The following is a 27,423-nucleotide window of genomic DNA, read 5'->3' as shown; positions in this document are numbered from 1 at the left end:
TAAGGTCTGATTTTAACCAGAACGGAAAATCTGACATAGAGGTACATTTTAGAAACTGATAAAAGATTTTATTCCCTGTGCTGTCCTTTCCTGCCCGTACAACAGCAGGTGGCCTCGAGAGCAGACAAACCACAGGCAGCCCAGCAGCTCCAAGGTTCACACTTTCAGGATTACAGTGAATTAGACTCTGCCACCTCAGCACATGCTGTTGCCTGCTATTTTGTGATCTTGCAGCTTTGAGGGATACCTAACTTTAACTAGGGTGGCCACTGATAGTCATCAGGAATACCAGCCACCTCTGCCAAACCCCACACACACAGGCATGTGCACTTATTTTTATTAAAACAAAATACTGCACATAATAAACCCAATGTCTTAGAGCAAGCTAAGGGGAGCTTATGTTTCTCGTTCATAATGAACTTTGGACAAGCTAATGTAGGTTAAAAAAATGAGTGATGCTTTTAATTAGTTTTTAACCTGTGTGTCTCTCACACTGTCTCCTCAAACCTCATGGTAGCTACTCGGTCGAGAGCAGTGTACTGCATGCATCAGTGTGTCTGTATAGTGTAGACTGAGGGCGTTTTAAAAGATACACAAGGATAACCAGTTCCTGTCCTTCCCCGAATGCAGCCAGGTCCCCTTCCTTCACTGCCTACCTGGATAGGCCTGAGAACCTTTGCGGAGACAGGCAGTAACTTTGACTTTAAATGCTTCTCTAGAGACCGAGATAATCGGCATTTTAAACTAAGGCATCTGGTTCAGATTAAGTACTGGACAGGGGACAGTCCAACTGAAAATCAGACTGTCCAGTATAAGACCGGGTGAATGGCCAACTTATCTTTAATATAATTTGTGTCCCAGACTGCTGAGGGAGGCAAGGGAGGAGATTGCAGGGGCTCTGACCCAAATTTTTAATTCCTCTCTGGCCACGGGGGAGGTGCCAGAGGACTGGAGAACAGCTAATGTGGTTCCGCTATTTAAGAAGGGTTGTAGAGATAAGCCAGGGAACTACAGGCCAGTGAGTCTCATGTCAGTGGTAGGGAAACTATTGGAGAAAATTCTGAAGGAGAGGATCTATCTCCACTTGGAGAGGCAAGGTTTGATCAGGGATAGTCAGCATGGCTTTGTCAGAGGGAGGTCATGCCTAACAAATTTGATTGAACATTTTGAGGAGGTGACCAGGTGTGTAGATGAGGGGAGTGCAGTTGATGTAGTTTATATGGATTTCAGCAAAGCCTTTGACAAGGTCCCACATGGGAGACTTATAAAGAAGCAAATGCACATGGGATACAGGGTAATTTGACAAGGTGGATTCAAAATTGGCTTAGTTGTAGGAGACAGAGGGTGATGACAGGAGGATGCTTTAGTCACTGGAAGCCAGTGTCCAGTGACATACCAAAGGGATCTGTGCTGGGTCCCCTATTATTCGTCATTTATATAAACGACGTAGATGACTATGTGGGGGATAGGATGAGTAAGTTTGCGGATGACACAAAGATTGGCCGGGCAGTTAACAGTGAGGTTAAGTGTCTTGGGCTACAGGAAGATATAGACGGGATGGTCAAATGGGCAGATAAGTGGCAGGTGGAATTTAACCCTGAAAAGTGTTAGGTGATACACTTTGGAAGGAGTAATTTGACAAGGAAGTATTCAACGAACAGCCTGACACTAGGAAGTTCTGAGGAACAAAGGGACCTTGGCATGTGTGTCCATAGATCTCTGAAGGCAGAGGGACATGTTAATGGGGTGGTGAAAAAGGCATATGGGACACTAGCCTTTATCAATCAAGGCATAGAGGTCATCTTGGAGTTGTACAGAATCTTGGTGAGGCTGCAGCTGGAGTACTGTGTGCAGTTCTGGTCGCCACATTATAGGAAGGATGTGATTGCACTGGAGGGGGTGGAAAGGAGATTCACCAGGATGTTGCCTGGGATGAAACATTTAAGTTATGAAGAGAGGTTGGATAGACTTGGGTTGTTTTCGTTGGAGCAGAGAAGACTGAGAGGCGACCTGATCGAGGTGTACAAGATTATGAGGGGCATGGACAGGGTGGATAGGGAGCAGCTGTTCCCCTTAGTTGAAAGGTCAGTCACGAGGGGACATAAATTCAAGGTGAGGGGCAGGAGGTTTAGGGGGGATGTGAGGAAAAACTTTTTTACCCAGAGGGTGGTGACGGTCTGGAATGCGCTGCCTGGGAGGGTGGTGGAGGCAGGTTGCCTCACATCCTTTAAAAAGTACCTGGATGAGCACTTGGCACGTCATTACATTCAAGGCTATGGGCCAAGTGCTGGTAAATGGGATTAGGTAGGTAGGTAGGTCAGGTGTTTCTCACATGTCGGTGCAGACTCGATGGGCCAAAGGGCCTCTTCTGCACTGTGTGATTCTGTGTTAACCGTGAAACCCAGATAAGTATTTAAATCAGTGAGGGAGGTAGCTTTGCGTGTCCTATTCTTAACCCTGAAGATGCTGCCCACTTATCCATAATCCAATGCAAAAATGCCTTGTCATCACTCTTTAATGTACATTGATCTACCAGCAATGCCTCCAGAACACTGGGGCCAAGGTCAAGACGGGAGTGAATCTCATACAGAAATGGCAAGTACCACCTGGGGCAGCAGAGCCAACACACTATACACTGCTTCGCTTTTTGGCTGCTCTACCTGGCTCAACCGCTGCCACACCAACCTCCAGGAAGCCATGAAGATTGTTTCTTGGAAATTGAGGCCAACACAGCTCAAGTGGCTTCCTGTGCTGGCACACATTGAATCTCCTGATATCCACAGGGAAAACATTCTCCTCAAAAAAACACCAGTGACTGACAACTAACGAAGCACTCCCATTGACACAGGACCTCAAAAAAACCCACACACTCATCTGAGAATCCATAGTCCCTACTGGAACACACTCAACACCCTACAAACTAATGACAGGTCCACCTCTCAATGGCGCACCTCCTGGCTGACTGCAAACATCACCAACTACAACCTGGTCACTGATCCGAGTGGTGAAGTCCCTTGTTTCAAATTTCCATGGGAAATCTGGGCAAACCCTCAGCCACTTGAGGATGGACCAGGGAAGATGTGGGCATTTGCTCCACATGTGGAACATGAGGAACAGCTCAAATTGTGACTGTGGCCATTCAAGTCAGACCATCGCCCACATACTGAACTCCTGCCTCGAGAGATCCATTCCTGGTGGCATCACAGCCATTCACACCATGTCAACTGAAGCAAACTGTTAACCTCGAGATCAAACTATAACTGCTTCCCTATACAAATACAACAAAATGTAGGATAAAGGATAAATTTAAAAACTTATGAGCAGGAATGTGTATTGCACCTGAGCTTTATTGATCTTTCTGTTGTGGCGAGTGGTTTACAGCAGCAAGACAAGGTCATAAGAAGGAGGATCTGACAAATGCTAATTACTTTCAGTTGTTCGCATAGACTGTGATAAATCTTCTGCACATGTAAATTTCACTCCAGCTAACAGCAAATGTATTGTCATTTCAGGAGAGCTTATTTTTGCAGAGGAAGGGTGTAGTGAAATGAGAAAACTGTTGGTTAGGTTACTTGCCGTTTGTAGCTTCAGTGGTAGCCTTACCCTGCACACCAACTCCCACGTCCCTGGCCCTCCCTCTATCTTGCAATCACTCGCCAACTCAAATATCTTCTCCATCCGCCTCCATCCTCAACACCTTCACCTCCCTCCTTGCCTCCTCCAATAACACCCTCAAAAGCTGTAAAAAGCCTCCACCAACTCTTTTCTCAAGATATTCTCAAACTCCCCAACTCTCCTCTCCTAGTCCTTCCCCTTGCATGAAATCACTGCCTCTATCAGCCTGCGGGTCCCATCAGCTTAATATCAGAAACTCTCATTCTCACCAAATTCATCCCTGGGGGGAGTTGGGTGGGGGGATGGGGGGTGCAGTAGGGGGCATGGTGAAAGTTGGGGGATTGGGTGCTATGGGCTTGAGGCAAGGATGGAGTCAGGGCCAGGAAGAAGTGATGGTAGGAGCAGGGCGGCCGCAGTGGGCATTGAGGTGTGGTGAGATGGGTGGGGTGACAATGGGGTATCCCAGGGTCACAGATTCTGAGGTGAAAGAGAGAGGCTGCCAGAACATCTTCAGTTTCAAGCTGTTCATCTCAGAAGCTCAAATTAAACCCACAGTCTGGGAAGACACAATGTCCTAATCCATATCTGCAAGACCACTGAGCACGCCTGCACAAACAGATATCATGCATTTAACGGCTGAAAAAGCTAGCAGCTAGTGCGTGGGTGGAGAAAATTCAGACTTAGGTCCAAGACCAACTTTTAGTGGTCAACAATATCAGTATGAGACCTGAAACTAGACCAGATGTGATGGGTCTGGTTTAGACTACCGCTAACTGGGAATCATAACAGTCACTGAATTCCAGAAGAGTAATTCATTATATGAAACACTTTATGATGTGGCTGAGTGAAGTGTCAAGGTGGTAAATAAATGAAAGTCTTTAGATTTTTATTTCTAACTGAGAAGCGCCAAAAATACAGTTTTGTGTTGCATTAATGGTAGCTGCATTCAAAATGCCCTTGTTACTGACACACATTTAATTTTCTGCAAAGCTGCCATGTTTAATATGGATATACTCTCAACTGCGCCAGCAAATCCAAATCCAGCTGCCTTCAGCCTCAGCTGCATTCAATCAGATATCTTGTTAGCCAGTGCTCTGTCATCAGAACATTGCAGCCAAACACCTTTCAAATTAGTGTTTACAAACAAATCTCTTCAAAGGATAGGAACTATTGCTACTCCATTAGGATGCCTTTTTCAATATGGATCGGCTGAGAGAGAACTGGGCTCCAACTCAAAGCCCACCTGCAGTTTGATCCTGTTACCTAATAGACATACAGCAGCCATTGTCTCATTCTCTGCATCAGTCAGTGTTACTTGGAGATAGCAAAGAGAGAGGTAAGACAGGGCAGGGCAGGGGGTACTGCCATAATTGTTTCAAGTTTGATGAAAGGAAAATTGTGTTTGACTAATTTATTAGAGTTCTGTGAGGAAGTAACAAGCAACGTGGATAAAGGGGAACCTGTAAATGTGGTGCACTTAGATTTCCAGAAGGCATTTGACAAGGTGCCACATCAAAGGTTACTGCACAAAATAAGGGCTCAATGTATGTGTGTGGGGGAGGGGGAGGGGGGTAACATATTAGCATGGATAGATGATTGGTTAGCTAACAGGAAGCAGAGAGTAGGCATAAATGTGTCATTTTCAGGTTGGCAGGATGTAACAAGTGCAATGCCACAGAGATCAGTGCTGGGTCCTCAACTATTTACAATCTATATCAATGACTTGGATGGAGGGACCAAATGTATATTTGCTAAATTTGTTGATGACATGAAGATAGGAAAGTAAGATGTGAATAGGGCATAAGGAGTCTGCAGAGGGATATAGATAGGTTAAGTGAATGGACAAAAATTTGGCAGATAAAGCACAATGCGGGAAAATGTGAACCTGTCCACTTTTGTGGGAAGAATAGAAAAACAGCATATTCTTCAAGTGGAGAATGATTGCAGAACTCCATGGTACAGAGGGATCTGGGTGTCCTGATACATGAATCACAAAAAGTTAGTTGTGAGGTACAGAAAGTGATTAGGAAGGCAAATGGAATGTTGCCATTTATTGCAAGGGGAACGGATTATAAAAGTAAGGATGTTTTGCTACAGCTGTACAGGACATTGATGAGACCACATCTAGAATACTATGTACAGTTTGGTCTCCTTATTTAAGAAAGGACATAATTGCATTAGAAGCAGTTCAGAGAAGGTTTACTGGGCTGATTCCTGGGATGAGGGAGTTATCTTAGGAGGAAAGGTTGGACAGATTGGGCCTGTATCCACTGGAGTTGAGAAGAATATGCTGTTTTTCTATTCTTCCTACAAAAGTGGACAAGTTCACATTTTCCCACATTGTGCTTTATCTGCCAAATTTTTGTCCATTCACTTAACCTATCTATATCCCTTTGCAGACTCCTTATGCCCTATTCACATCTTACTTTCCTATCTTCATGTCATCAACAAATTTAGCAAATATACATTTGGTCCCTTCATCCAAGTCATTGATATAGATTGTAAATAGTTGAGGCCCCAGCACTGATCCCTGTGGCATTGCACTTGTTGCATCCTGCCAACCTGAAAATGACCCATTTATGCCTACTCTCTGCTTCTCTTATTGAAACGTATGAAATGTTGAGGGGACTTGACAGAGTGGATACTGAGAGAATGTTTCCCCTTGTGGGAGAGACCAGAACTAGAAGCCACAGTTCAAAACTAAGCGGTCTCCCAATTAAGACGGAGATGAGGAGAATTTTTTTCTCTCTCAGAGAGTCGTGAGTCTGTGGAGCTCTCTTTCCCAGAGAGTGGTGTGGGCAGGGTCATTGAATATTTTTAAGGAAGAGGTAGATTATTGACAAACAGGGAGTCAAAGGGTGGTAGTCAGGAGAGTAGGGTTGAGGCCACAATCAGATCAGCCAAGATCTTATTGAAAAGCAGAGCAGACTGGAAAGGCAGAATGACCTACTCCTGCTACTAATTCATATGTTCGCAGGTATATTTGTATTAAGAAAAAAAATGGTAAAATTCAAAATAGAACAAGTCCCCAAAGAAACAGGGTAAATAATTTTTCCTACTTACATAAGTGCAGTGCAGTTTTATATTACTTTAATGACTCATATTCTTTGAAAAGATGAAAAATATTGTAACAGTTCTAACCATAGCTGAATATGTAATGTGGTATACCATTAAGTCCTGATCTCAGCCTTTTTGGGGAAGATGGAAGGAAGGGAATAGTTTTACACATTTATGCTGCACACTGCTCAAAGCCAGCTTAAAGGCAGCACAGTTGAAGGTCTCAGAATATAAGCATCAGCTTGGGTCAGGGAATGGTGTGTAGCTCTAGGGATCAAAAAGGAGGAAATTATTATTGCATAAATGGCGGAGGAGGAGGTAACTGTACTGTTTCTTTCTGTTATATTGTTAATCACCCACACATTACAGTACGGGCTTTTGTAGTGTAGGTGACAATGTGAAACTTTCCGCTGTGCTGATGAGGTGATGAATCAATAATAACACGGCTATAAATTGTTAAACTGAGAAGTCGGCAGCAAGAAGGAGAGTCAGGTATGAAACTTGTTCAGTCTCCTTAGTATATGACTAATAAATGTATTTGGACTGGGGCTAGGGAACTTCAGTTACAAGGAGAGTTAGGATTGTTCTCCTTAGAAGAGAGAAGGCTAAAATGTGAGTGACTTCATGGGGGTTTTCAGATGATGAGAGGTTTTGATAGAGTAGGTAGAGAAAAATGATTTCCTCTGCTGAGTGGGTCAATAAGCAGAGGTCATAGATTTAAAATCACTGGGAAAAGGTCTGGAGGGAAGATGAAGAGAAATTTTTCACTTGGAGTTATTGGGATCTGGAAAACTCTATTTGAAAAGCTGGTGGAAGCTGATTCTATGAATAATTTTAAAAGGGATTTGGGCAGTTACTTGACAGAATCATTGAATAGTTTTAACACAGAAGACTATTCGGCCCACTGTGTCCATCCAGGCTCCCTGCAAGAGCAACTCAGCTAGTTCCACGTCCTGCCTTTTCCCGGTAGACCAGCAAATCTTTTCTCTTCAGATAATTATGCAATTCACTTTGAAAGCCACGATTGGATCTGCCTTCATCACAATCTCAGGCAGTGCATTCCAGATCCTAACCATTCACTGTGTCAAAAGGTTTTTCTTCGTGTCGCCTTTGTTTCTTTTGCCAATCACTTCACATGGTGCCCTCTGATTCTCGTGCGTTCCGCCAATGGGAACAGTTTCTCCCTATCTACTCTGTCCAGACCCCTCATGATTTTGAACACTTCTATTAAATCTCTTCTCAACCTTCCCTTCTCTAAGGAGAATAACCCCAATTTCTCCAAATTATCCACATAACTGAAGTTCCTCATCCCTGGAACCATTCCGGCAAATTTTTTCTGCACATACAAACATGCGAATTAGGAGCAGGAGTAGACCATTCAGCCCCTCGAGCTTGCTTCGCCATTCAATAAGGTAATAGCTGATCTGACAGTAACCTCAAACCCACATTCCCACCTACCCCCGATAATCTTTTACCCCCTTGCTTATCAAGAATCTATCTACCTCTGCCTTAAGAATATTCAAAGGCTCTGTTCCACCACCTTTTGAGGAAGAGAGTTCCAAAGACTCATAACCCTCTGAGAGAAAAAAGATTCTCATCTGTCTTAAATGGGTGACCCCTTATTTTTAAACAGTGACTGCTAGTTCTAGATTCTCCCATAAGAGGAAACATCCTTTCCACATCCACCCTGTCAAGACCCCTCGGGATCTTTAATATTTCAGTTAAGTTGCCTCTTACTCTTCTAGACTCCAGCAGATATAAGCCCAGCCTGTCCAACCTTTCCTCATGAAGCAACCCGCCCACTCCTGGTATTAAAAAAGTAAACCTCTGAACTGCTTCCAATGCATTTACATTCTTCCTTAAATAAGGAGACCAATACTGTACAAGTACTCCAGGTGTGGTCTCACCAATGCCCTGCATAACTGAAGCATAACCTGCCTACTTTTGTATTCAATTCCTCTTGCAATAAATGATAACATTCTATTAGCTTTCCTAATTACCCGCTATACTTTCATACAAATCTTTTGCGATTCATGCACTAGGATACCCAGATCCCTCTGCATCTCAGAGCACTGCAATCCCTCACCATTTAGATAATGTGCTTCCTTTCTATTCTTCCTGCCAAAATGGACAATTTCATATTTGTCCACATTATACTCCATTTGCCAGATCTTTGCCCACTCACTTAACCTATCTATGTCCCTTTGTGGCCTCCTTATGTCCTCTTCACAACTGACTTTCCTACCTATCTTTGTGTCATAAGCAAATTTAGCAACCATACCTTCGGTCCCTTCCTCCAAGTCATTTATATCCTCTCCAATGCCTTCACATCCTTTCTAAATGTTCTGCCAAAAATTGGGCCGAATACTTTAGTTGAAACTGTGCTAGTATTTTATAAACGTTAATCACAAAATCCTTGCTTTTGTAGTTTATGCCTCTATTTACAAAGCCCAGGATCGCCAATGCCTTATTAACCGCTTTCTCGACTTGCCCAGCCACCTTCAACAATTTGTGCACATATATTTCCAGGTCCCTTTACTCCTGCAGATAACTGGAACTGTATCCTTAACTTTATATTGACTCTCCTTGTCCTTCCTACCAAAATGGATCACTTCACACTTCACCTGCCACTTGCCCGCTCATTCCGCCAGCCTATCTATGTCTTCTTGAAGTCTATCATGATCCTTGTCAAAGTTCACAATACTTCCAAGTTTTGTGTCATGCGGAACTTAGAGGTTTATGGACAAGAAGCATGACTACAGCTCTTTCATACAGCCAGTATAGACATAATGGGCCAAATGTCCTCCTGCTGTGCAGTAAGTTTCTATGATTCTCTAAGTTGGGCCTGAGGTTTCCTCATGAATACTGGGGTTTTCACTGCTATATCGTGCCCCATTTCGACAAGAACTCTGAAGAAATGTTTCACATCTTATTTGAATTGTCAAATGCCTTCATTTGTCTTGAATGTTCTACTCTTATAAAATGGCTTTGGTTTAGTTTTTAACTGTATGTCTCCAGCTAAGGTCGTTATAGCATCAACAATATAGCTGTGACACCCTTCAGTTGTATGAGCAAGGTGCAGATAGAACTGGACTGCACTTCCCTCTAGCTCCATTACTAAACTTGCAATTACATTTTTATTTACTATTTATGTGGCTCTGTTAAGGCATTAATCATTTGTGCAGAAGATATTTTCTGGGGTGGGTGGAGATGGGAGAACTTCTCTCTATTGTTTCCTATTTTTGCTCTTACTCTCTGTTCACTACCATACATGCTATCGGTCAGGAATGTACAATGAATTGTTCATGTCTTTTCCATTGCCCCTCCCAGTGACCTACCCCAAACCAACAGATGGCAACTGTGCAGTCATCTTAAGCTATTCTGCCTGAAGGAAGGCAATGTAGGGACAGGAGAGCAGGAAAATTAACTGGAATTAAATTAGTTAAAATTGCAATCAATAATATGGATAATCAAAGTAATTACTATGAATCTACAGCATAGAAACAGGCCATTCAGGCAGACTGAAATAAAAGCAAAATACCATGGATGAAGGAAATCTGAAATAAAAACAGAAAATACTGAAGAAACTCAGCAGGTCTGGCAGCATCTGTGGACAGAAAAACAGAGTTAATGTTTCGAGTCCATGTGACTCTTTTTCAGATACTCTTCGTTCGGATGGACCGGTCAGTCTATGATGTTTATTGCCCCCACAAGCCTCCTCCCAACCCTCTTAATCTTACCCTATCAGCATTTCCTTCTATTCCATTTTCCCTCATATGTTTATTTAGTTTTGGAGGGATTTTATATGTTTCTAATCACTAACAAATTTAGGCAGTGAAGGTTTGCCTCACTGATCAAAGTCCCTCCAAGAAATCATTTGCTGTGATAAGAGATGCTTGACCCTCAACAGATGTTAGTGCTCTGTTCCAGTGAACAATGCTCCTCTCCTCTCTTATGGTGGCCAACAAAATGAGTGTACTTCACTCGCGAACTACTCCATCTAAATGATCATTTTTGCTTTGCCAGGAATTCAGCCTCTTCCTGCCCAGCTGACAACAGCGTGTCCCCACTCAAAAGATACAACACTGAAAAATGGTCACACCTTTTGTCAAGAAATTGAAGCCTGATGGAAAGAGCTAATTCAGTGCTCCAATTTCAGTTCAGTCTGATAATGTTCTTTTCGTTGATATACATGTAGAGCTATTTAGCTATAGGAACATTGTGAATATGGGAGCAAAGGAACTAAGGAACAGGCATAAACTGGAAAATTTCAATTGTCCCAGCATCAACAGCTTTTTGAGGAAGTGAATTTCAGATCATCATACTGCATTTTGTGAAACGTGCTTTCAGATTTCTCCTGCACGTCCTAACTCTAATTTTTAAAGTTATTCTGCTTTGTTCTGGATTCCCCCCATCAGAGGAAATAGATTCTCTCTACCATATTGAATTCCTTAATAATTTTAAAGTAGTTAGCCAGATCACCCTTCAACCTTTTAAACTCAAGGGAATTGAAAGCGAGTTTATCCAATCTATCCTCATAATTTAATCCCTTTAGCTCTGATATAATTCTGGCCAGTCTGTGTTGCGTCCCCTCCAAAGCTAATCTAATCTTCCTGAAGCATGGTGCCGAATTTGAATGCTCTGCTCCTGATGAGATTTGATCAAGTTATGCATGATTGAAATATAATTTTGCCAGTTTTGAATTCCAACCTCTTGAGATGAAGGCTAATATTCCTTTATCTTCTTGATTACTTTTGCATTTGTGAACTAGCTTTTGTTTACATGAACATCTAAATCTCTGCTCCTTATGTTCCTAGTTTCATACCATTAAGCAAATATTCAAATCAGTCTTTTTTCAGATCCAAAGCGTATGACCTTACACTTCCCCATGTCAAACTCCATCTCCCATAGTTTTGTCCACTTAGTTAATCCATCTATGCCCCTTTGTAACTTCCTGCTTCCATCTCACAAATTACTGTGCCACCTAGTTTAGTGTCAACTGAAAATTTGGATTTACAACTCTATGGGATTTTAATTCACAGGTAATAAAACCATAAAGCTACAAGTGCAGCAAACTGATTTAAAGCTGGAATCATGGACAATTTGCTATTTTTGGAAACAACAAATATTGTTTCCTCTTTATTATTAAGAAAATGTTAAAAGTCAAAACCACTTCCGAAATAGTAATTCAATTAAGGTAAATTCATTAGTTTTATTACAATTCCTGTTAAATGTAAGGAAAGGGACATTATAATTTAGAGCGATTTTTAGACTGGTTGCAACAAGTATAATATTGTCCATGTCCAAATGCAGCAAGACCAGGACAATATCCAGGCTTGGGCATTTGTACTTATGACAGTGTAGCACAAGTGACAAGTAACGTTCACGCCACACAAGTGTCAGGCAAGACCATCTCTAACAAGAGAGAATCTAACCATCGCCCCATGACATTCAATGGCATTACCACTGCTGAATCCCCCACTATCAACATCCTGGGGGTTACCATTGACCAAAAACTGAACTGGACTAGCCATATAAATATTGTAGCTACAAGAGCAGGTTAGAGGTTAGGAATGCTGCAGTGAATTCTTCACCTCCTGACTCCCCAAAGCCTGTCCACCATCTACAAGGCACAAGTCAGGAATGTGATGGAACACTCTCCACTTGTCTGGATGAGTACAGCTCCAATAACACTCAAGAAGCTTGACACCATCCAGGACAAAGCAGCCTGCTTGATTGGCACCACATCCACAAACATTCACTCCATCCACCACTGACGCACAGTAGCAGCAGTGTGTACCATCTACAAGATGCACTGCAGAAACTCAACAATGCTCCTTAGGCAACACCTTCCAAACCCACAACTGCTACCATCTAGAATGACAAGGGGAGGAGATACACCACCTGGAAGTTGCCCTCCAAACCCCACACCATCCTGGCTTGGAAATATATCACTGTTCCTTCATTGTCACTGGGTCAAAATCCTCGAACTCCCTCCCTAACAGCACTGTGGGTGTACCTATACCACAGGGACTGCAGTGGTTCAAGAAGGTAGCTCACCACCACCTTCTCAAGGGTAATTAGGGATGAGTAATAAATGCTGGCCTAGCTAGCAACACCCACATCTCATAAATTAATTTTTAAAAATTTGGGACCATAAGTGAAAAGATGTTTGTCCTTGCTACTCTGTCATAAGTACAAATGCAAAAGATATAATGGGATGCGAACAAGTAAAAACATGGAATATGATTAATGGATTAGTGATGCAACACAGATTGGCCACTAACAGCATAATCTGATTATTAATGTGGCAAGGGTTGATAGAAGATGGGTTATTTATGATACAGATTGATCCCTTCCCAGCAGATTAATGGGAAATTATTTATTGATTTTGCATAAGTTTATAGGAAATGGATTATTGGTAAGGCACAGACCCATAAGAGATAGGTCATTGATAGGGTATAGATTAATCTCTCATCAAATTTGTCTGTTAAGAATTAATGTCAGTATTATTTTAATGCAAATTGTTTCTTCAAACTTGACAAAGTTCCATAGAAAAGACTACTACTGTAAGCTGAAAGCCATGAGGAATCTAGGCTAAATCTTGGGAACAGATAATCAAGTGGCTGATGGATATAATCAATAGATACTTGTAGGGTGAATGCTGTACAAAGTCGGATGCCCCAAGGATTTCTGTTGAGACCGCTACCGTTTATAATTTAAATCAATGGCTTACATTCAGAAGCCCAATGCAAACAGTCAAATTTGTAGACTATATCAAACTGGAATAGCTAGTGGAATTGGCGGAGATGAGTTGAATTAAGTAAATAGATAGAAACATAACAGGTGAAATTTAATGCAGACACATGTAAAGTATCACACACAATAAAGAATAATGACTGACATTCACATTCCATGAATGGTGCTGAAGCAGCTAAGGGTGAAGTTGAAAGATATCTAGAAGTTTTAGTATACTCAACATGACCAAAAAAATGGAGAGCACCAACCAACAAAGCCAACAGAATGTTAAACTGCAAAAGTCAAAGGATGTCATGATCAAAGTATATAGTGTGTAGTCACACTGTACTGAGTTCAGTTTTGTCACCAAGGCGAAAGTGAGAAATTCAAGAGTTGGAGGGAGTGCAAAGATGGACCATGGGCCTGATTCCTAGTGGTAGAGGGGTTAAGCTTTGCAGAAAAAATTGAGGAGATCATCAGTCTTGAAAGATGGTGTCTGAGAGATACCCCTACAAGAACAATGAGGACTAGGAAGATTATGGAAAAAGTAAATCAGAAATTTACTTCAAATTAAATTACATGAATAGGGCAAGGAGACAGATTCAAACTAACATACAGGCTAACATACTAACTAACATAACATTCAAACTAACATACAGGCTAACATACTAACTAACATAACATTCAAACTAACGTACAGGCTAACATACTAACTAACATAGCATTCAAACTAACATACAGGCTAACATACTAACTAACATAACATTCAAACTAACATAAAGGCTAACATACTAACTAACATAACATTCAAACTAAAATACAGGCATATTTAGGAGTTTAGTCTTCACAGGAAAAATAACCATTGTATGGAATTGAGTTTCAGTTAGAGTATTGGAATTGAAAGTCCTTAAATAATTTAAGGGCAATTAGATGCGGCACTGGGAACAATTTAAGGTCTTTCTAGATGGGCGAATCATAATGGACTGAATGGTCTTCTTCGTCCATCTTGAACACAATGAGATAATTTGGTAATTTTTGAAATGTTCGACATTGTTCTAAATATGAGGAATTGTTGAATGGATAGAGGGGGTTATTGCAGATTAACAAATCAGGTTACTGTGTGAAAATAAAACTGAATATATTGATGGTACATTGAATATTTGTCTTTAACACTACTTCCTGCCTTGTTCCTGTCCGTGAGTCCTACTTAATTGTGGAGAAATGTAATTTATATTAGCATGTTGCAAACAATCACGGCAGACATTTATGTTAACAAGAAAAATCGCTGAAACTTACTGTTGTTACAAACATTTTACATTTCTTCTTGAAATTATAATTTTATAGATATGAAATAGTTCGATCTACTTCCGGCCTATTTCCTCAAGTGAAGCTTGCATGCAAATCATGACCTTTACTCATACTTCTTGGAAGCTGATCTGAAACAATGTCAAAATTTTTGATGACACTAAATAATTGAATTGACTGATTGACTTACTGGAATGTGTACGCAGGTGACCTGACAGAGCATCTCTGCGTCGACAGGCGTAATTACAGAGGTGGCATTTGAAGGGCTTTTCGCCAGTGTGAAGTTTTATGTGGCGCAGAAGATTTCCTTTCTGAGTAAAGGATGCTCCACACTGATTACAGTGAAATGGACGCTCACCTGCAAAAGCAAGAGATGTGAAAATATCATTAATGACTTAAGAAGTTCACCCATATTACATACACAAACATACAGCAAGTAATTAAGAAGGCTAGTGGACTATCCTTTATTGCGAGAGGAATTGAACATAAAAGTAAGGGTGTTATTCTTCAGTTATACAGGGCATTGGTGAGACCGCATCTCGAATATTATGTGCACTTTTGGTCTCCTTATTTAAGGAGGGATGTAAATGCATTGGAGGCGGTTCAAAGGAGGTTTATTAGATAGATATCTGGAATGAGTGGGTTGTCTTATGAGGAAAGGCTGGACAAGCTGGGCTTGTTTCCACTGGAGTTTAGAAGAGTGATGGGTAACTTGATTGAAGGTTATAAGATCCTGAATGATATCGATAAGATAGATATGGAAAGGGTGTTCCCTCTGGGGGTGAGTCCAGAACTAGGGGGCGCTGTTTTAAAATTAGGGGTTGCCCTTTTAAGAACAAAGATGAGGAGAATGTTTTTCCCTCAGAGGGTTGTGCGACTTTGGAACTCTCCGCCACCGAAAGCTGTGAATATTCTTAAGGCAGAGGTAGATAGATTCTTGTCAAGCAAAGGAATCAAAAGGTTATCAGAGATAGATGGGAATCCAGAATTCAAAACGCAAATAGATCAGCCATGATTTTATTGAATGGCAGAGCAGGCTTGAGGGGCCGAATGGCCTACTTCTGCTCCTTTTCATATGTTCAGATAATATTTTGGGGGGCGGATTGTTGCAGAATGTAACAGATGTTTGCAGTGTCCCTTTGCGCTAAAGTCTTGCTTGAAAAACACAGGCACTAACAAATGAGAGAAACTGTTTGCTGGCCAGTAACAATGGGTACTTTTAAAAAATTCATTCATGGGATGTGGTCATCGCTGGCTAAGCCAGCATTTATTGCCCATCCTTAACTGCCCTCATTCAGGGGGCATTTAAGAGTCAGCCACAGTTCACACTCCTGGCAGTGCACCCTCTACAATTTTCCACCTGTTCATTGTTAACATGCAGAAAACCATGATGAGAAAGTGCCTGAACTCTCAACACATGTTCTGAAGGAGAATCTCGGTCTAAGAATGCAAATTCGGAAAATCAACCCTTATAAATTTATTTCAGAGTGCTAGTGATGATCAGGAACATGCATTTGGTGCTGATCAACCTGAACTTTAACTTCAATAAATGAATGTAGCCAGGATTTCATGCTGACTTCCCACATGTGAATGGGTGTCTTATCAGGCTCATGTCAATGTTCGCTGATAGACAAATGGAACTTTAAACTGGAGATCCAATTTGTTGGGAGTGAAAAAACAAACCAATAGCCCTATTCTTCGCAAGACTCTTAGATAATCCATATAATTCCAACAACAAAATGTGAGCACTATGGCTATCCTAAAAATTAATAATGGTGTCCTAGAAAAATGTTTTTACTCTGCTGCATTGTGCTGACTTTTCACTAATCACAGCTAGATGGCAGAATTCTGACTGTCTCTTGCACAGGCTGTTGTGACTGTTATCTCAAAGCCATGATTCATCTTCAAGTGAACTCACACTACCTGTGAGAAATGCAATACTCAACAGTATAGGGAAATTTAAACGGTATCGTCTTTGTAATGGGTGAAATATGATGTACTGAGAAGGTGCTGGGGGGACAGGGGAAAGTGATTGGGGTCAGGGTACAAATAAATCTCACAAATGCTTTCCCCCCTTCCTGACAAAACTTCCAAACTGTTTGCAGCTGAATAACCAAAGCCAGGTATTGGTGGAAACTATAAGTCACTTTATCCAGGGGGAGATGAGGCACTGTGCAATGCCTGAGTGCATGGCGGAGGCAGGTTCAATTGAGGCATTTAAGTAGTAATTGGAGAAGGCTGGGGAGTGGCACTAGGTAAATTGTTCCTTTGTAGAGCCAGCGCAGACATGACGGGCCAAAGGGCCTTCTTCTGTGCTGTAACCATTCCATGATTCTATTGTCAGCAATGTATAGGACGTGGACTGTAGAATTCTGTTTCTTAGGGTCACCATGGAAACAAAAACCAAAATTTCACCACTGTTTCTACAATGCTTTCCTTGCTAAAGTTCATTTAACACTATTGTAGAAATTTATTTAGAAGTTATGGAACATAATAAAATAAAGCAGGGCTGGACAGCTTGAGTTTAAGTCCTCATGTGATTGTCAACTAGATTGTTAGGAAAGTGGATGATTTGTAACTTTGAAATCACTAGATAGGAACAAAGCTTTGTTTTTGCATTAATTTAGGGCTAAATGAACAGTGCACATTCTGTTGTAACACACAGTCTCAGTGAACAATACAAGGCAACAGTGAGCGTATCTCCTACTGGCCAATTGTGCACATGGTACAGGCAACAAACACTGGCCCATGAATCTGTCAATAGGCACCCTGTTACTCGCCAATTGTAAAAAGGACACTAGTAAAAAGTACACCTTTCATTAGCTGATTGGTCAAACATTATCCTTAATAAGTATCTGTCATGGAGTTGGACTGGTGGGCTGCATTTTATGGGGGCTGTGGACTGCTCACCGGCCCAGAAGGAAACTCGGCAAGAAGCCGAAATGCACCAGGGACACCTGCCCTGCACAGCCATGACATGCTGCAGGTGGGCTGAAGTGGCTGAGAATGGGATTTCCGCCCCTCAGTGGAAGGAGGTCTATCCTGCAGGAGCTGCTGGCCACAGCCAGCAGTGCTGGGGTTCAATAGTGGGCGATGGCAGGACTGCAGGAAGAAGCTCAAAGAGGATCATGGCTGTCCAGAATAGGTGCAGCATGGGGTTTTAGGGCAAGAAGAGATCCTAGAGCCCAGAGAGGAGGGTGGGGTGGGGCTGGGTTTTGCAGGGTAGACAGCATAGAAGGAAGGGGTGGGTGACAGCTTGGGGCGCTACTCATGCAGGCCTTAAAAATGACCTGCCCACTCCAACCGTATTACGTTAACAAGCCTAACTGACCTTTAATTATTCATTTAAATATGGCAGGCGGGCTGATTTTGGAGGTGGATGGGAAGGTGGTGGGTTTGCCACCTGACCTATTCTATGTGCCATCCCCCCCCACCAACCCCCGCAGAAAAAAGTGCCAGACCAGGGCATGTAAAATCCAGCCAAAAGAATGCACCTTCCACAGGTCATCAAGCAGTGAGAGACACGGTCAGGAAGCACATCTTTCACTAAAAATTATGATGTTGCATTGAGAGTGCCTGTGCAGAAGTGCAAGGCTCATACTCTACCCTACCCTAGCACTTAAAGGCTCTGCAAAGAAATACCGTGGGTTAAAAAGAATCCTGTATCCAAAAGGTAAAACAATCACATATTAATTAATTAACACTGAAGTGTGATATTTGTTTAAATGTTATGCATTTAAATTGGTTCCACTGTACAATGCTGAATGGATTATTGTCTTGTACTGTAAATTTAGTAACACCAATTACCAGTGTGGCTTCGCTTGTGTACCATGAGGACATTTGGCCCAACACATGACAGTCCACAGATATCACATGTCAGTTTTCCATTAGACGCTCTAATACCATCGGCTGAAGTTGGTCGATTGTTGAAGTGATCCCCATCATAGCTTTCATTCTCCAGCAGGCAGCTGCTGCTGTTGGTTCCTCCATACTCCTCGGCGTGACATCCATCCTCCCTTAGATCGAGAGCTTGCTCACTTTCATCATAATCAGGCTTTACTGCATCTGCTGTCCAATAAACAACAAAATAACCATCAGTTCATTCTTCCAGTGAATAACATTTTGCATCAAAAATTACTAAAATTACTTGCGCATATCAACATACGAACAAGGAACAGGAGTAGGCCACTCAGCCCCATGAGCCTGCTCCGCCATTCAATAAGATCATGGTTGATCTGATAATAACCTCAACCTCATGTCTACCCCGATAACCTTTCTCCTCCTTGCTTATCAAGAATCTATTTACCTCTGTCTTAAAAATATTCAAAGGCTCTGTTTCCACCACCTTTAGAAGAAGAGTTCCAAAGATTCATGACCCTCTGAGAAAAAATTCCTCCTCATCTCTGTCGTAAATGGGCGACCCCTTATTTTTAAACAGTGATTGCTAGTTCTAGATTCTCCCACAAGAGGAAACATCTTCTCCACATCCACCCTGTCAAGGCCCCTCAGGGTCTTTTATGTTTCAGTCAAGTTGCCTCTTACTCTTCTAAATTCCAGTGGATACAAGCCTAACCAGTCCAACCTTTCCTCATAAGACAGCCTGCCCATTCCAGGTATGAGTCTAGTAAACATTCTCTGAATTGCTTCCAATGCAATAACATTCTTCATTAAATAAGGAGACCAGTACTGTACACAGTACTCCAGATGTGGGCTTACCAAAGCCCTATTTAACTGAAGCATGGCTTCCCTACTTTTATATTCAATTCCCCTCACAATAAATTATAATATTCTATTAGCTTTCCTAATTACCTGCTGTACCAGCATACTAGACATTTGTGATTCATGCACTAGGGCACTCAGATCCCTCTGAATCTCCGAGCTCTGCAATCTCTCGCCATTTAGATAATACGCTTCTTTTTTATTCTTCCTACCAAAATGGACAATTTCACATTTTCCCACACTATGCTCCCTTTGCCAGATCTTTGTCCACTCACTGAACCTATCTATGTCCATTTATAGCCTCATTATGTCTCTTCACAACTTGCTTTTCTAACCTAACCTAACTTTGTATCATCAGCAAATTTAGCAACCATACCTTCAGTCCCTTCCTCCAAGTCACTTGTATAAATTTTTAAAAGTTGAGGCCCCATCATTGATCCCTGTCGCACGCCATTCATTGCATCTTGCCAATCTTTATGCCTACTCTCTGTTTCGTGATAGCTTCTTCCATGCCAATACGTTACCCCCGATGCCATGAGCTTTTCTTTTTCACACTAACCTTTGATATGGCACCTTATCAAATGACTTTTGGAAATCTAAGTACAGTACGTCCACCGGTTCCCTTTATCCACAGCATGTGTGACTTCTTCAAAAAACTCCACTAAATTGGTTAAACATGATTTCTCTCTCACAAAACCATGTTGACTCTGCCGGATTATCTTGAATTTTCCTAAGTACCCTGTTATAATCTTTAAATAGCTTCTAACATTTTCCCTATGGCAGATGTTATGCTAACTGACCTATAGTTTTCTGCTTTCTGTCTCTCTCCCTTTTTGAATAAAGGGGTTACATTTACTATTTTCCAATCTAATGGAACCTTCCCTGAGTCTATGGAGTTTTATGAAGCTAAAACCAACGTATCATCTATCTCACTAGCCACTTCTTTTAAGACCTTAGGATGAAGTCCATCAGGACGCAGGGATTTGTCAGCCCTCAGCTCCAACAATTTACTCAGTGCCACTTCCCTGGTGAACATAATTTTCTTGATTTCCTCCCTCCCTTCCCATTCCTGATTTACAGCTTTTTCTGAGATGTTACCTGTATCCTCTATGGTGAAGACCGATGCAAAATACCTGTTCAATTCAACTGACATCTCCCTATTTTTTATTATTAAATCCCTAGACTCACTTTCTATGGGACATATACTCACTTTGTTAACTCTTTTCTCTTTTAAATATCTACAGAAACTCTTACTCTCTGTCTTTTTTTCTAGCTAGCTTTCTTTCGCACTCTAATTTTCCCTCCTTATTAATCCTTTAGTAATTCTTTGCTGTTTTTCACATTCTGTCCCAGTCTTCTGACTGCCATCCACCTTTTCACAGTTGTATGCTTTTTAAGTTTTTTACTTCCTTTAACTTTTGTAATTAACCACGGATGGTAGGTCCTCCCCTTGGAACTTTTTTTTCTTGTTGGAATGCATCTATTCTGTGTATTGAGATAGTCCCTTAAATGTCTGCCACTGCATCGCTACTTACTTATCTCTTAACCTAATTTGTCAGTTCACTTTAGCTAGCTCTGATTCCATGCCCTCACAACTGCCCTTATTTAAGTTTAAAATGTTAGTCTTAGACCCACTCTTCTCTCCCTCAAACTGAATGCAAAATTCAATCATATTATGATCACCGCTACCTAGGGCCGTCTTCATTATGAGGCCATTAATTAATCGTATCTCATTGCACAATATCAGGTCTAGTATAGCCTGCTCTCTGGTTGATACCAAAATGTGCTATTCTAAAAAACCATCTTGAAAACGTCCTATGAATTCCTCATCTAGGCTACTTTTGCCTGTCTGATTTTTCCAGTCTGTGTGTAAATTAAAATCCCCCATGATTATCGCCCTATCTTTCTGACAAGCTTCCATTATTTTTTCCTTTATACCCTGTCCTACCCTGTGATTGCTGCTGGGAGCCTGCACACCACTCCCACAAGTGACTTCTTGCCTTTATTATTTTTCATCTCTACCCAAACCGCTTCTACATCCTGGTTTCCTGAACTTTGGTCATCTCTCTCTAATGTGCTAATACCATCATCCCTCCTTCTTAAAAGCATTATTTTCTCAATAAAAGTCTACAATTATGTCACAAAATTATTAAATTAAGCAGTAATTACTCTATTTATTTAGGACAAATGATAACAGAAGATGGCAGATGCGACACCAAAGTCAGATGCAGACTAGAGATAGCCAGAAATAATTTTGTGAAGATGAAGGAGATGTTAGCAACAAGAAATCTCAAGTTTGAAACGAGGGAAAAAACTCATTAAATGCTACATTCTATCCTTTTTCTTTCTGCCTCAGAAACCTGTACGGTAAATAAAGATCTGTGGAAGAAAATAGAAGCCTTTGAAACGTGGTTGTTGATACGTATGCCTAAAATTCCATATGCAGATCATAATACCAATGATGAGCTGCTTGAAATTGCAAGAGCAAAAAGAACTCTAAAATGCGACATCCAGAAATGAAAATGTCAGTAGTTCGGCCATTTGATCAGAACTGAAAAGCTACAGAGATCTCTGTTAGAGGGCAAAGTGGAGGGCAGCGGAAAGGGGTTGACCTGGGCATTGTTAGATGATGGACGTCACAGAGCGGTTGTAGACAAACTACAGGGGATGTGTGAAGTTGGCACAAGAAAGATAAGAGTGACATACCATGACAGCAGATCTCCTGTTAGGAGTAGGTACAAGCAGGACAGGACAGGACTCTATTTAAATACTACAATAGAGCTTGTTCAGCTGGGATAAATATGTCTGAGATAAGTATATGTTACATGGAAATCTATATTTTAAAATACATAAAAATAAGGTCTTATAAAAAAATATGCAAAGGACCAGGATATAATAGAATGCGAGCTGATCTCCCATGACTTTACCCACAGACAATTAAAATAAATATATTATCTGCTCTTCAAATATGTCTCTATTTTAAATTATTACTAGTTATAACCTGATGCGTGTGGACATGCAACAACAATTTGCATTTATATAGCGCCTTTAATATAGTAAAGCATCTCAAGGTGTTTCACAGGAGCATTTTGAAAAAAACATAACATTGAGCCACATAAGGAGATATCAGGGCAGATGGCCAACAGCTTGGTTAAAAAGAAAACACTTTCTTTTAATAATCTCATGGGATTTAGGGAATTGCTACCTAGGTCAGCATTTATTGCTCATCCCTAACTTCCCTTGACAAAGTGGTAGTGAGCTGCCTTCTTGAACCGTTGCAGTCCATGTGGTGTAGGTACACCCATAGTGTTGTTAGGGAAGCAGTTCCAGGATTTTGACCCAGCGACAGTGAAGAAACGGCGATATATTTCCAAGTCAGGAGGGTGAGTGGCTTAGAGGGGAACTTCCAGGTGTTGGTGTTCCCATCTATCTGCTGCTCTTGTCCTTCTAGACGGTAGAGATCACAAGTTTGGAAGGTGCTGTCGAAGGAGCCTTGATGAGTTGCTGTGGTGCATCTTTTGCATGGTACACACTGGTGGCACTGTGCATCGGTGGTGGATGGAGTGAATGCTGAAGGTTGTGGATGGGGTGCCAATCAAGTGGGCTGCTCTGTCCTGGAGGCAGTAAGAAAAGCGAGGAGGAGAGGTTTAGGGAGGGATTTCCAGAGCTAAGGGTCCAGGCAGCTCAAGGCACGACCACTAATGCTGGAACAATTAAAATCAGGGGGGCTCAAGTGGCCATGCAGAATTGGAGCAGTACATTGATTTCAGTGGTTGTACGACTGCAGGAGGTTACAGAGATAGGGAGGAATGAGGCCATGGAGAGATCAGAAAACAAGGGTGATTTTTTTTTCAAATTGAGGCACTGCTGCACCAGAAGTCAATGTAGGGCAGCAAGCACAAGGGTAATAGGTGAACAGGGTTTGGACTGAGTTAGGATACAGGCAGCAAAGTTTAGGATAAACTTAGTTTTGTGGAGGGTGGAAAATGGAGAAGTCGGCCAGGGAAATGTTGGAATAAAAGTACAGATGAGCTGAGGCAGAAATGGAAACAGATGATGTTAAGGAAGTGGAAATAGACATCTTAGCGATGGTGTGGATATGTGGTCAAAAGCCCATCTCAGAGTCAAATATGGCACCAATGTTGCAAATAGTCTGGTTCAGCCTCAGTCAGCAGACAGAGGCATGGAGTCAATGACTGGGGAATGGAATTTGTAGCAGGGACTGAATACAATGGTTTCAAATTTTTAACAGGAGGAAATTTCTGCTTATCCATGTCGGATAAGCAGTTTGATAGTTTTGACGTAGTGGAGGTGTCAAGAAAAATGATGGTGAGGTAGAGTTGAGTATTGCCAGCATACACGTGGAAAGGGACGCTGTGCTTCATGATGATGTCACTAAGAGGCAACATCTAGATGAGAAGTAGGAAGGGGCTGCGGATATATCCTTGGGGAACACCAGGGATAATGGTGCAGGAACAGGAAGACTTCAGTGGAGAGCTGAATTGAGAGAGAGTGAAATCACGGGGCGTGAAAACAGACGACCAATCAACTCATTCCTTCCCCCACTCCCCACATGTTCTTGTCAGGCGAGTTGGATTACACTTATTCCCTACCATACAAAATAGAAGAGTAATCAGGTAGATCATACAAAAATATTTTTAAAATGCATTCTCAGAGACATAGGCGTCACTGGCAAGGCTAGCATTTATAGCCCATCCTACTTCCCCTGAGGTGGTGATAGTGGTGGGCCACTTTCTTGTTTTGTTACAATGAAGTGACTTGACAGGCATTTGTGAAGACAGTTAAGAGTCAACAAGGGTAGGGAAATATTAACTTATACTGTACTGAACGTGAAGACTGTCAGTGCTAAGGGGTGGAACAATTTTTGGTTTTTAGTAACTCATGTTGCCCTCAAGCATTGTCATTAAACTGCCTCAACCACAATCTCAGAAGAGCATCATACATCACATTGATATGCTTACTCTTCAATTTCCAACTAGTATGCTTTATAGCTAAATTAATACTGATTATAGACAGCATTGTCCTGTGGTTCTGTTTTGGGGACACTAACCGGGGCTTATCTCACTTAGCACTTTTATAGTCAGCAGCCTGCACCAGAGTCAAATTCACATCCTGGAGCAGACAGGACAGCGTGTGAACAAATCATGCATGTAGCACTATTATTCAGAGACTTGCCTGCATCACATTCCTTGCACTATAGTGAATGTTCATAGCTTTAAAGTGGGTCTGAAATGTGAAAAAACGCTCTAAGAAAGCAAACCTATTTTTTGCAATTAGCAAGTGTAATTGTAAAATGAAATGCCATGTTAACATGGCTGTGTAAGTTAAACTCAACCCAAAACAAAGTTGCAGCCCTGGCTTTGGCTGCTTTCCTGGACTGGTGTAATTTACAGAATTTGACACTTGGGGCAGGATTTTTCACTCGGTGTGCAGGCATGCGCCCAACACGATTGAGCATGAAATCGCGCAATATTTTGGTCGGTGGGTGTGCATGAGACTCAACAGTGCGCCCGCCGACAATTAAGAGGCCTAATAAGGCCATTAACGTTGCAATTACTGGGGACTTTTCGCTGCCCGTCCAACGTTATGATTGGCAGGCGGGCAAATCGGCCAGGCGGCCTTTGTCTTTTTGTAGAAACCTCATCCGACGGCGGGATGAGTTTTCCGAGATTAATTTTAAAAAAAGATAAAAATGTTTGGACAGGATTTTCAGTATCCATGTGTTTGGGTGACTCATTCTGATGCATGCACATATTTTTCTGCATTTTAAAATCTTTATTTATGGCTTTTGGATTCATCAGCTCCCTGAGGCAGCTCTCTGCCTGCAGGGAGCTTTCTGTGAGCGCTCCCACCCCCCCCAAACCCGCGCTGACTTCAGCGCCCGCCCGCCTCCCACTCCCACCCTGGCAGCGCTGTGCATTTCGGCGCGTCTTTCACACTAGCTGGCCGATAACTGGCACACCAACCGTGCCCACATGCCAAACTCAAAATCCAGCCCATGGGGTTGAAATTTCACCCCTATGTGGGGGTGAGTACAGAGGAGGGCATGTGCCAAAATTTGAGCCACCGACCGGTATGCCGGGTTTGCCAGCATCATCCTGACTCTGGGTCATTTTCCTGGAGGTGGGATTGGCAAGCGGTGAAAGCCAATTAATTTAGGTTAATAGCCTATCAAGTCCAATTGTCAGAGGCTGATTAATATTTTCCAATCATCCTGGTGGGCCCCCTGAGGCCTAGAGGATCAGGCCAATTGCCTAAACGGCAGCAAGATTGGGGAAGGGTGAGGGCCAGCACTTCACACAGGTTTTGAAGCTCTTCACCTCCACCGGGGCGGCCCGACTGCTGACATCACTTTTAATTTAAAATTGTCAAAATGTGGGAGAGCTGAACTGCAGGTTGCTGATTCTTCTGAGATGGAGGGCCGGCCGCCTATTGTCCCTCCAGTTTCAAGAACCTGCCCACAATCTTAATCTGCATGGCGCGCCCTCCCTCTGGGCCTAATTTGGCCAACCCGAAGGGAGTCACTGCCAGGTGACTGTCTCTCACGCATGTCCAGGGTTAGAACCCTCATGTGACCCCCAGCATCAGGGTCCCAACGCAAAACCCAAAGTCCTGCCCTGCACGTCTCGCAGGGAAGCCTGATGAAGCATTATGGAGCCAGTGCCCACTATGCTGGCGACTGAAAACACAAAAGCAAATTAAAACATTGTGCAAATCACATCAAAGCCTGTGAAACTGGACATAGTCCCCTGACATCTTATGTTGCTGACTTGGATGACAGGAAATACTAAATTTGAATAGCATTACAATGCGATGGGCAGGTGCACTGTAAACAAGTACAGACTCTGAAGCTAAGAAAGTCTTGCACTTACATAGCGCCTTTCACAAACTCAGGATGTTCCAAGCAATTTACAGCCAATGGAGTATTTTGAAGTAGAGGCGTTTGTGTGGTGTTAAAAAACAAGGGAGTCAATTTCCACACAGCAAGCTTCCACGAACAGCAATGACCAGATAATCTGTTTTAGCAATGCTGGGTTGATAGATAAATATTGGCCAGCAAACCGGGAAGAACTCCCCTCCTCTTCTTCAGTGTAGTACCCTGGGATCTTTTACACCCACCTGAGAGGGTAGACAGAGCCTCTGTTTAACATTTAATCTGAAAGACGGCTTCTCTGACAGCGCAGCATTCCCACAGTCTTAGCATTAGAGCATGTTTAGAAGAAAGGAACGTGTGTCTCGATACAATGTCATATCCTCAGGACATCCAAAAGCACTGCAGGACCAATAATTTTATTTTGATACGAACACAGCAGCCAATTTTGCACAGTATTACCTAATTTATGCACTGAAGGAGCTGTGTGCAAATGGAAATTTTACTCATAAGAAGGCAAACTGCAGTTGATGCAAAACATTTCTGTGTTTCAGTTGCTGATCAGATGTATTGTGAAGTGAAATCTGCTGCGTGAGGACAATTTTTGTTCTCCTGAAAATCAGCTTTTACATTTGTGTGACCTTCACACTTCAATAAGAAGTAGTTTGCTAAAGGATGCACCTGACTTTCGGTCTCCTCAGCTGTGCTGCCATCCCGCCAAAGTCTGGCTGTTTGAGAGTAGGCGTAAAAAGTACAAAAGCAGCATCAACATATAAAGCTGAGCAGGCTGAACTCAAAATGCTGCCTTTTCTCTCAATATCTTAGAAAAAAAGGAAAGAAGCTGCTGTTTTCTGATGCATGGTCAGAGCCCCAGGCACACTCTCACAAATACACGATAAACTCGCTATACTCTTGCCAGCGAACTCTACCGAATGCACTTTACGTCAAGCTCATTACAAAAGCTTACAAATAAATTGCATTACTAATACCCTCCCAACAGTTTAAATTATTTACTTTTTTTGAAGTTTCCCATTGTTTGTTGAATCAGGTGACCAGAGTCTCTGTAACTGCTGCCAACCAGCCACTAGAGGAGGACA

The 27,423-nt window shown here is 42.0% G+C and overlaps 1 protein-coding gene across 1 annotated transcript in view; it reads right to left on the bottom strand.

The window, feature by feature from the left end:
• Positions 1–27,423, bottom strand: part of LOC121269137 (zinc finger protein Aiolos-like) — a 161,405-nt gene that overhangs the window by 65,857 nt on the left and 68,125 nt on the right. Inside the window, exons 4-6 of the mRNA XM_041173623.1 lie at positions 18,523–18,780; positions 14,902–15,073; positions 2,000–2,010 (exon numbers count right to left, since the gene is read on the bottom strand). Of these exons, the coding sequence (XP_041029557.1) occupies positions 2,000–2,010; positions 14,902–15,073; positions 18,523–18,780 (441 nt within the window). The remainder of the gene's footprint in view (positions 1–1,999; positions 2,011–14,901; positions 15,074–18,522; positions 18,781–27,423) is intronic.

The sequence above is a fragment of the Carcharodon carcharias genome, chromosome 23 (genome assembly GCF_017639515.1).
Source record: "Carcharodon carcharias isolate sCarCar2 chromosome 23, sCarCar2.pri, whole genome shotgun sequence".
Classification (NCBI taxonomy): domain Eukaryota; kingdom Metazoa; phylum Chordata; class Chondrichthyes; order Lamniformes; family Lamnidae; genus Carcharodon; species Carcharodon carcharias.
The sequence above is the reverse complement of the archived record's forward strand: the minus strand, read 5'-3'. Positions and strand labels throughout refer to the sequence as shown.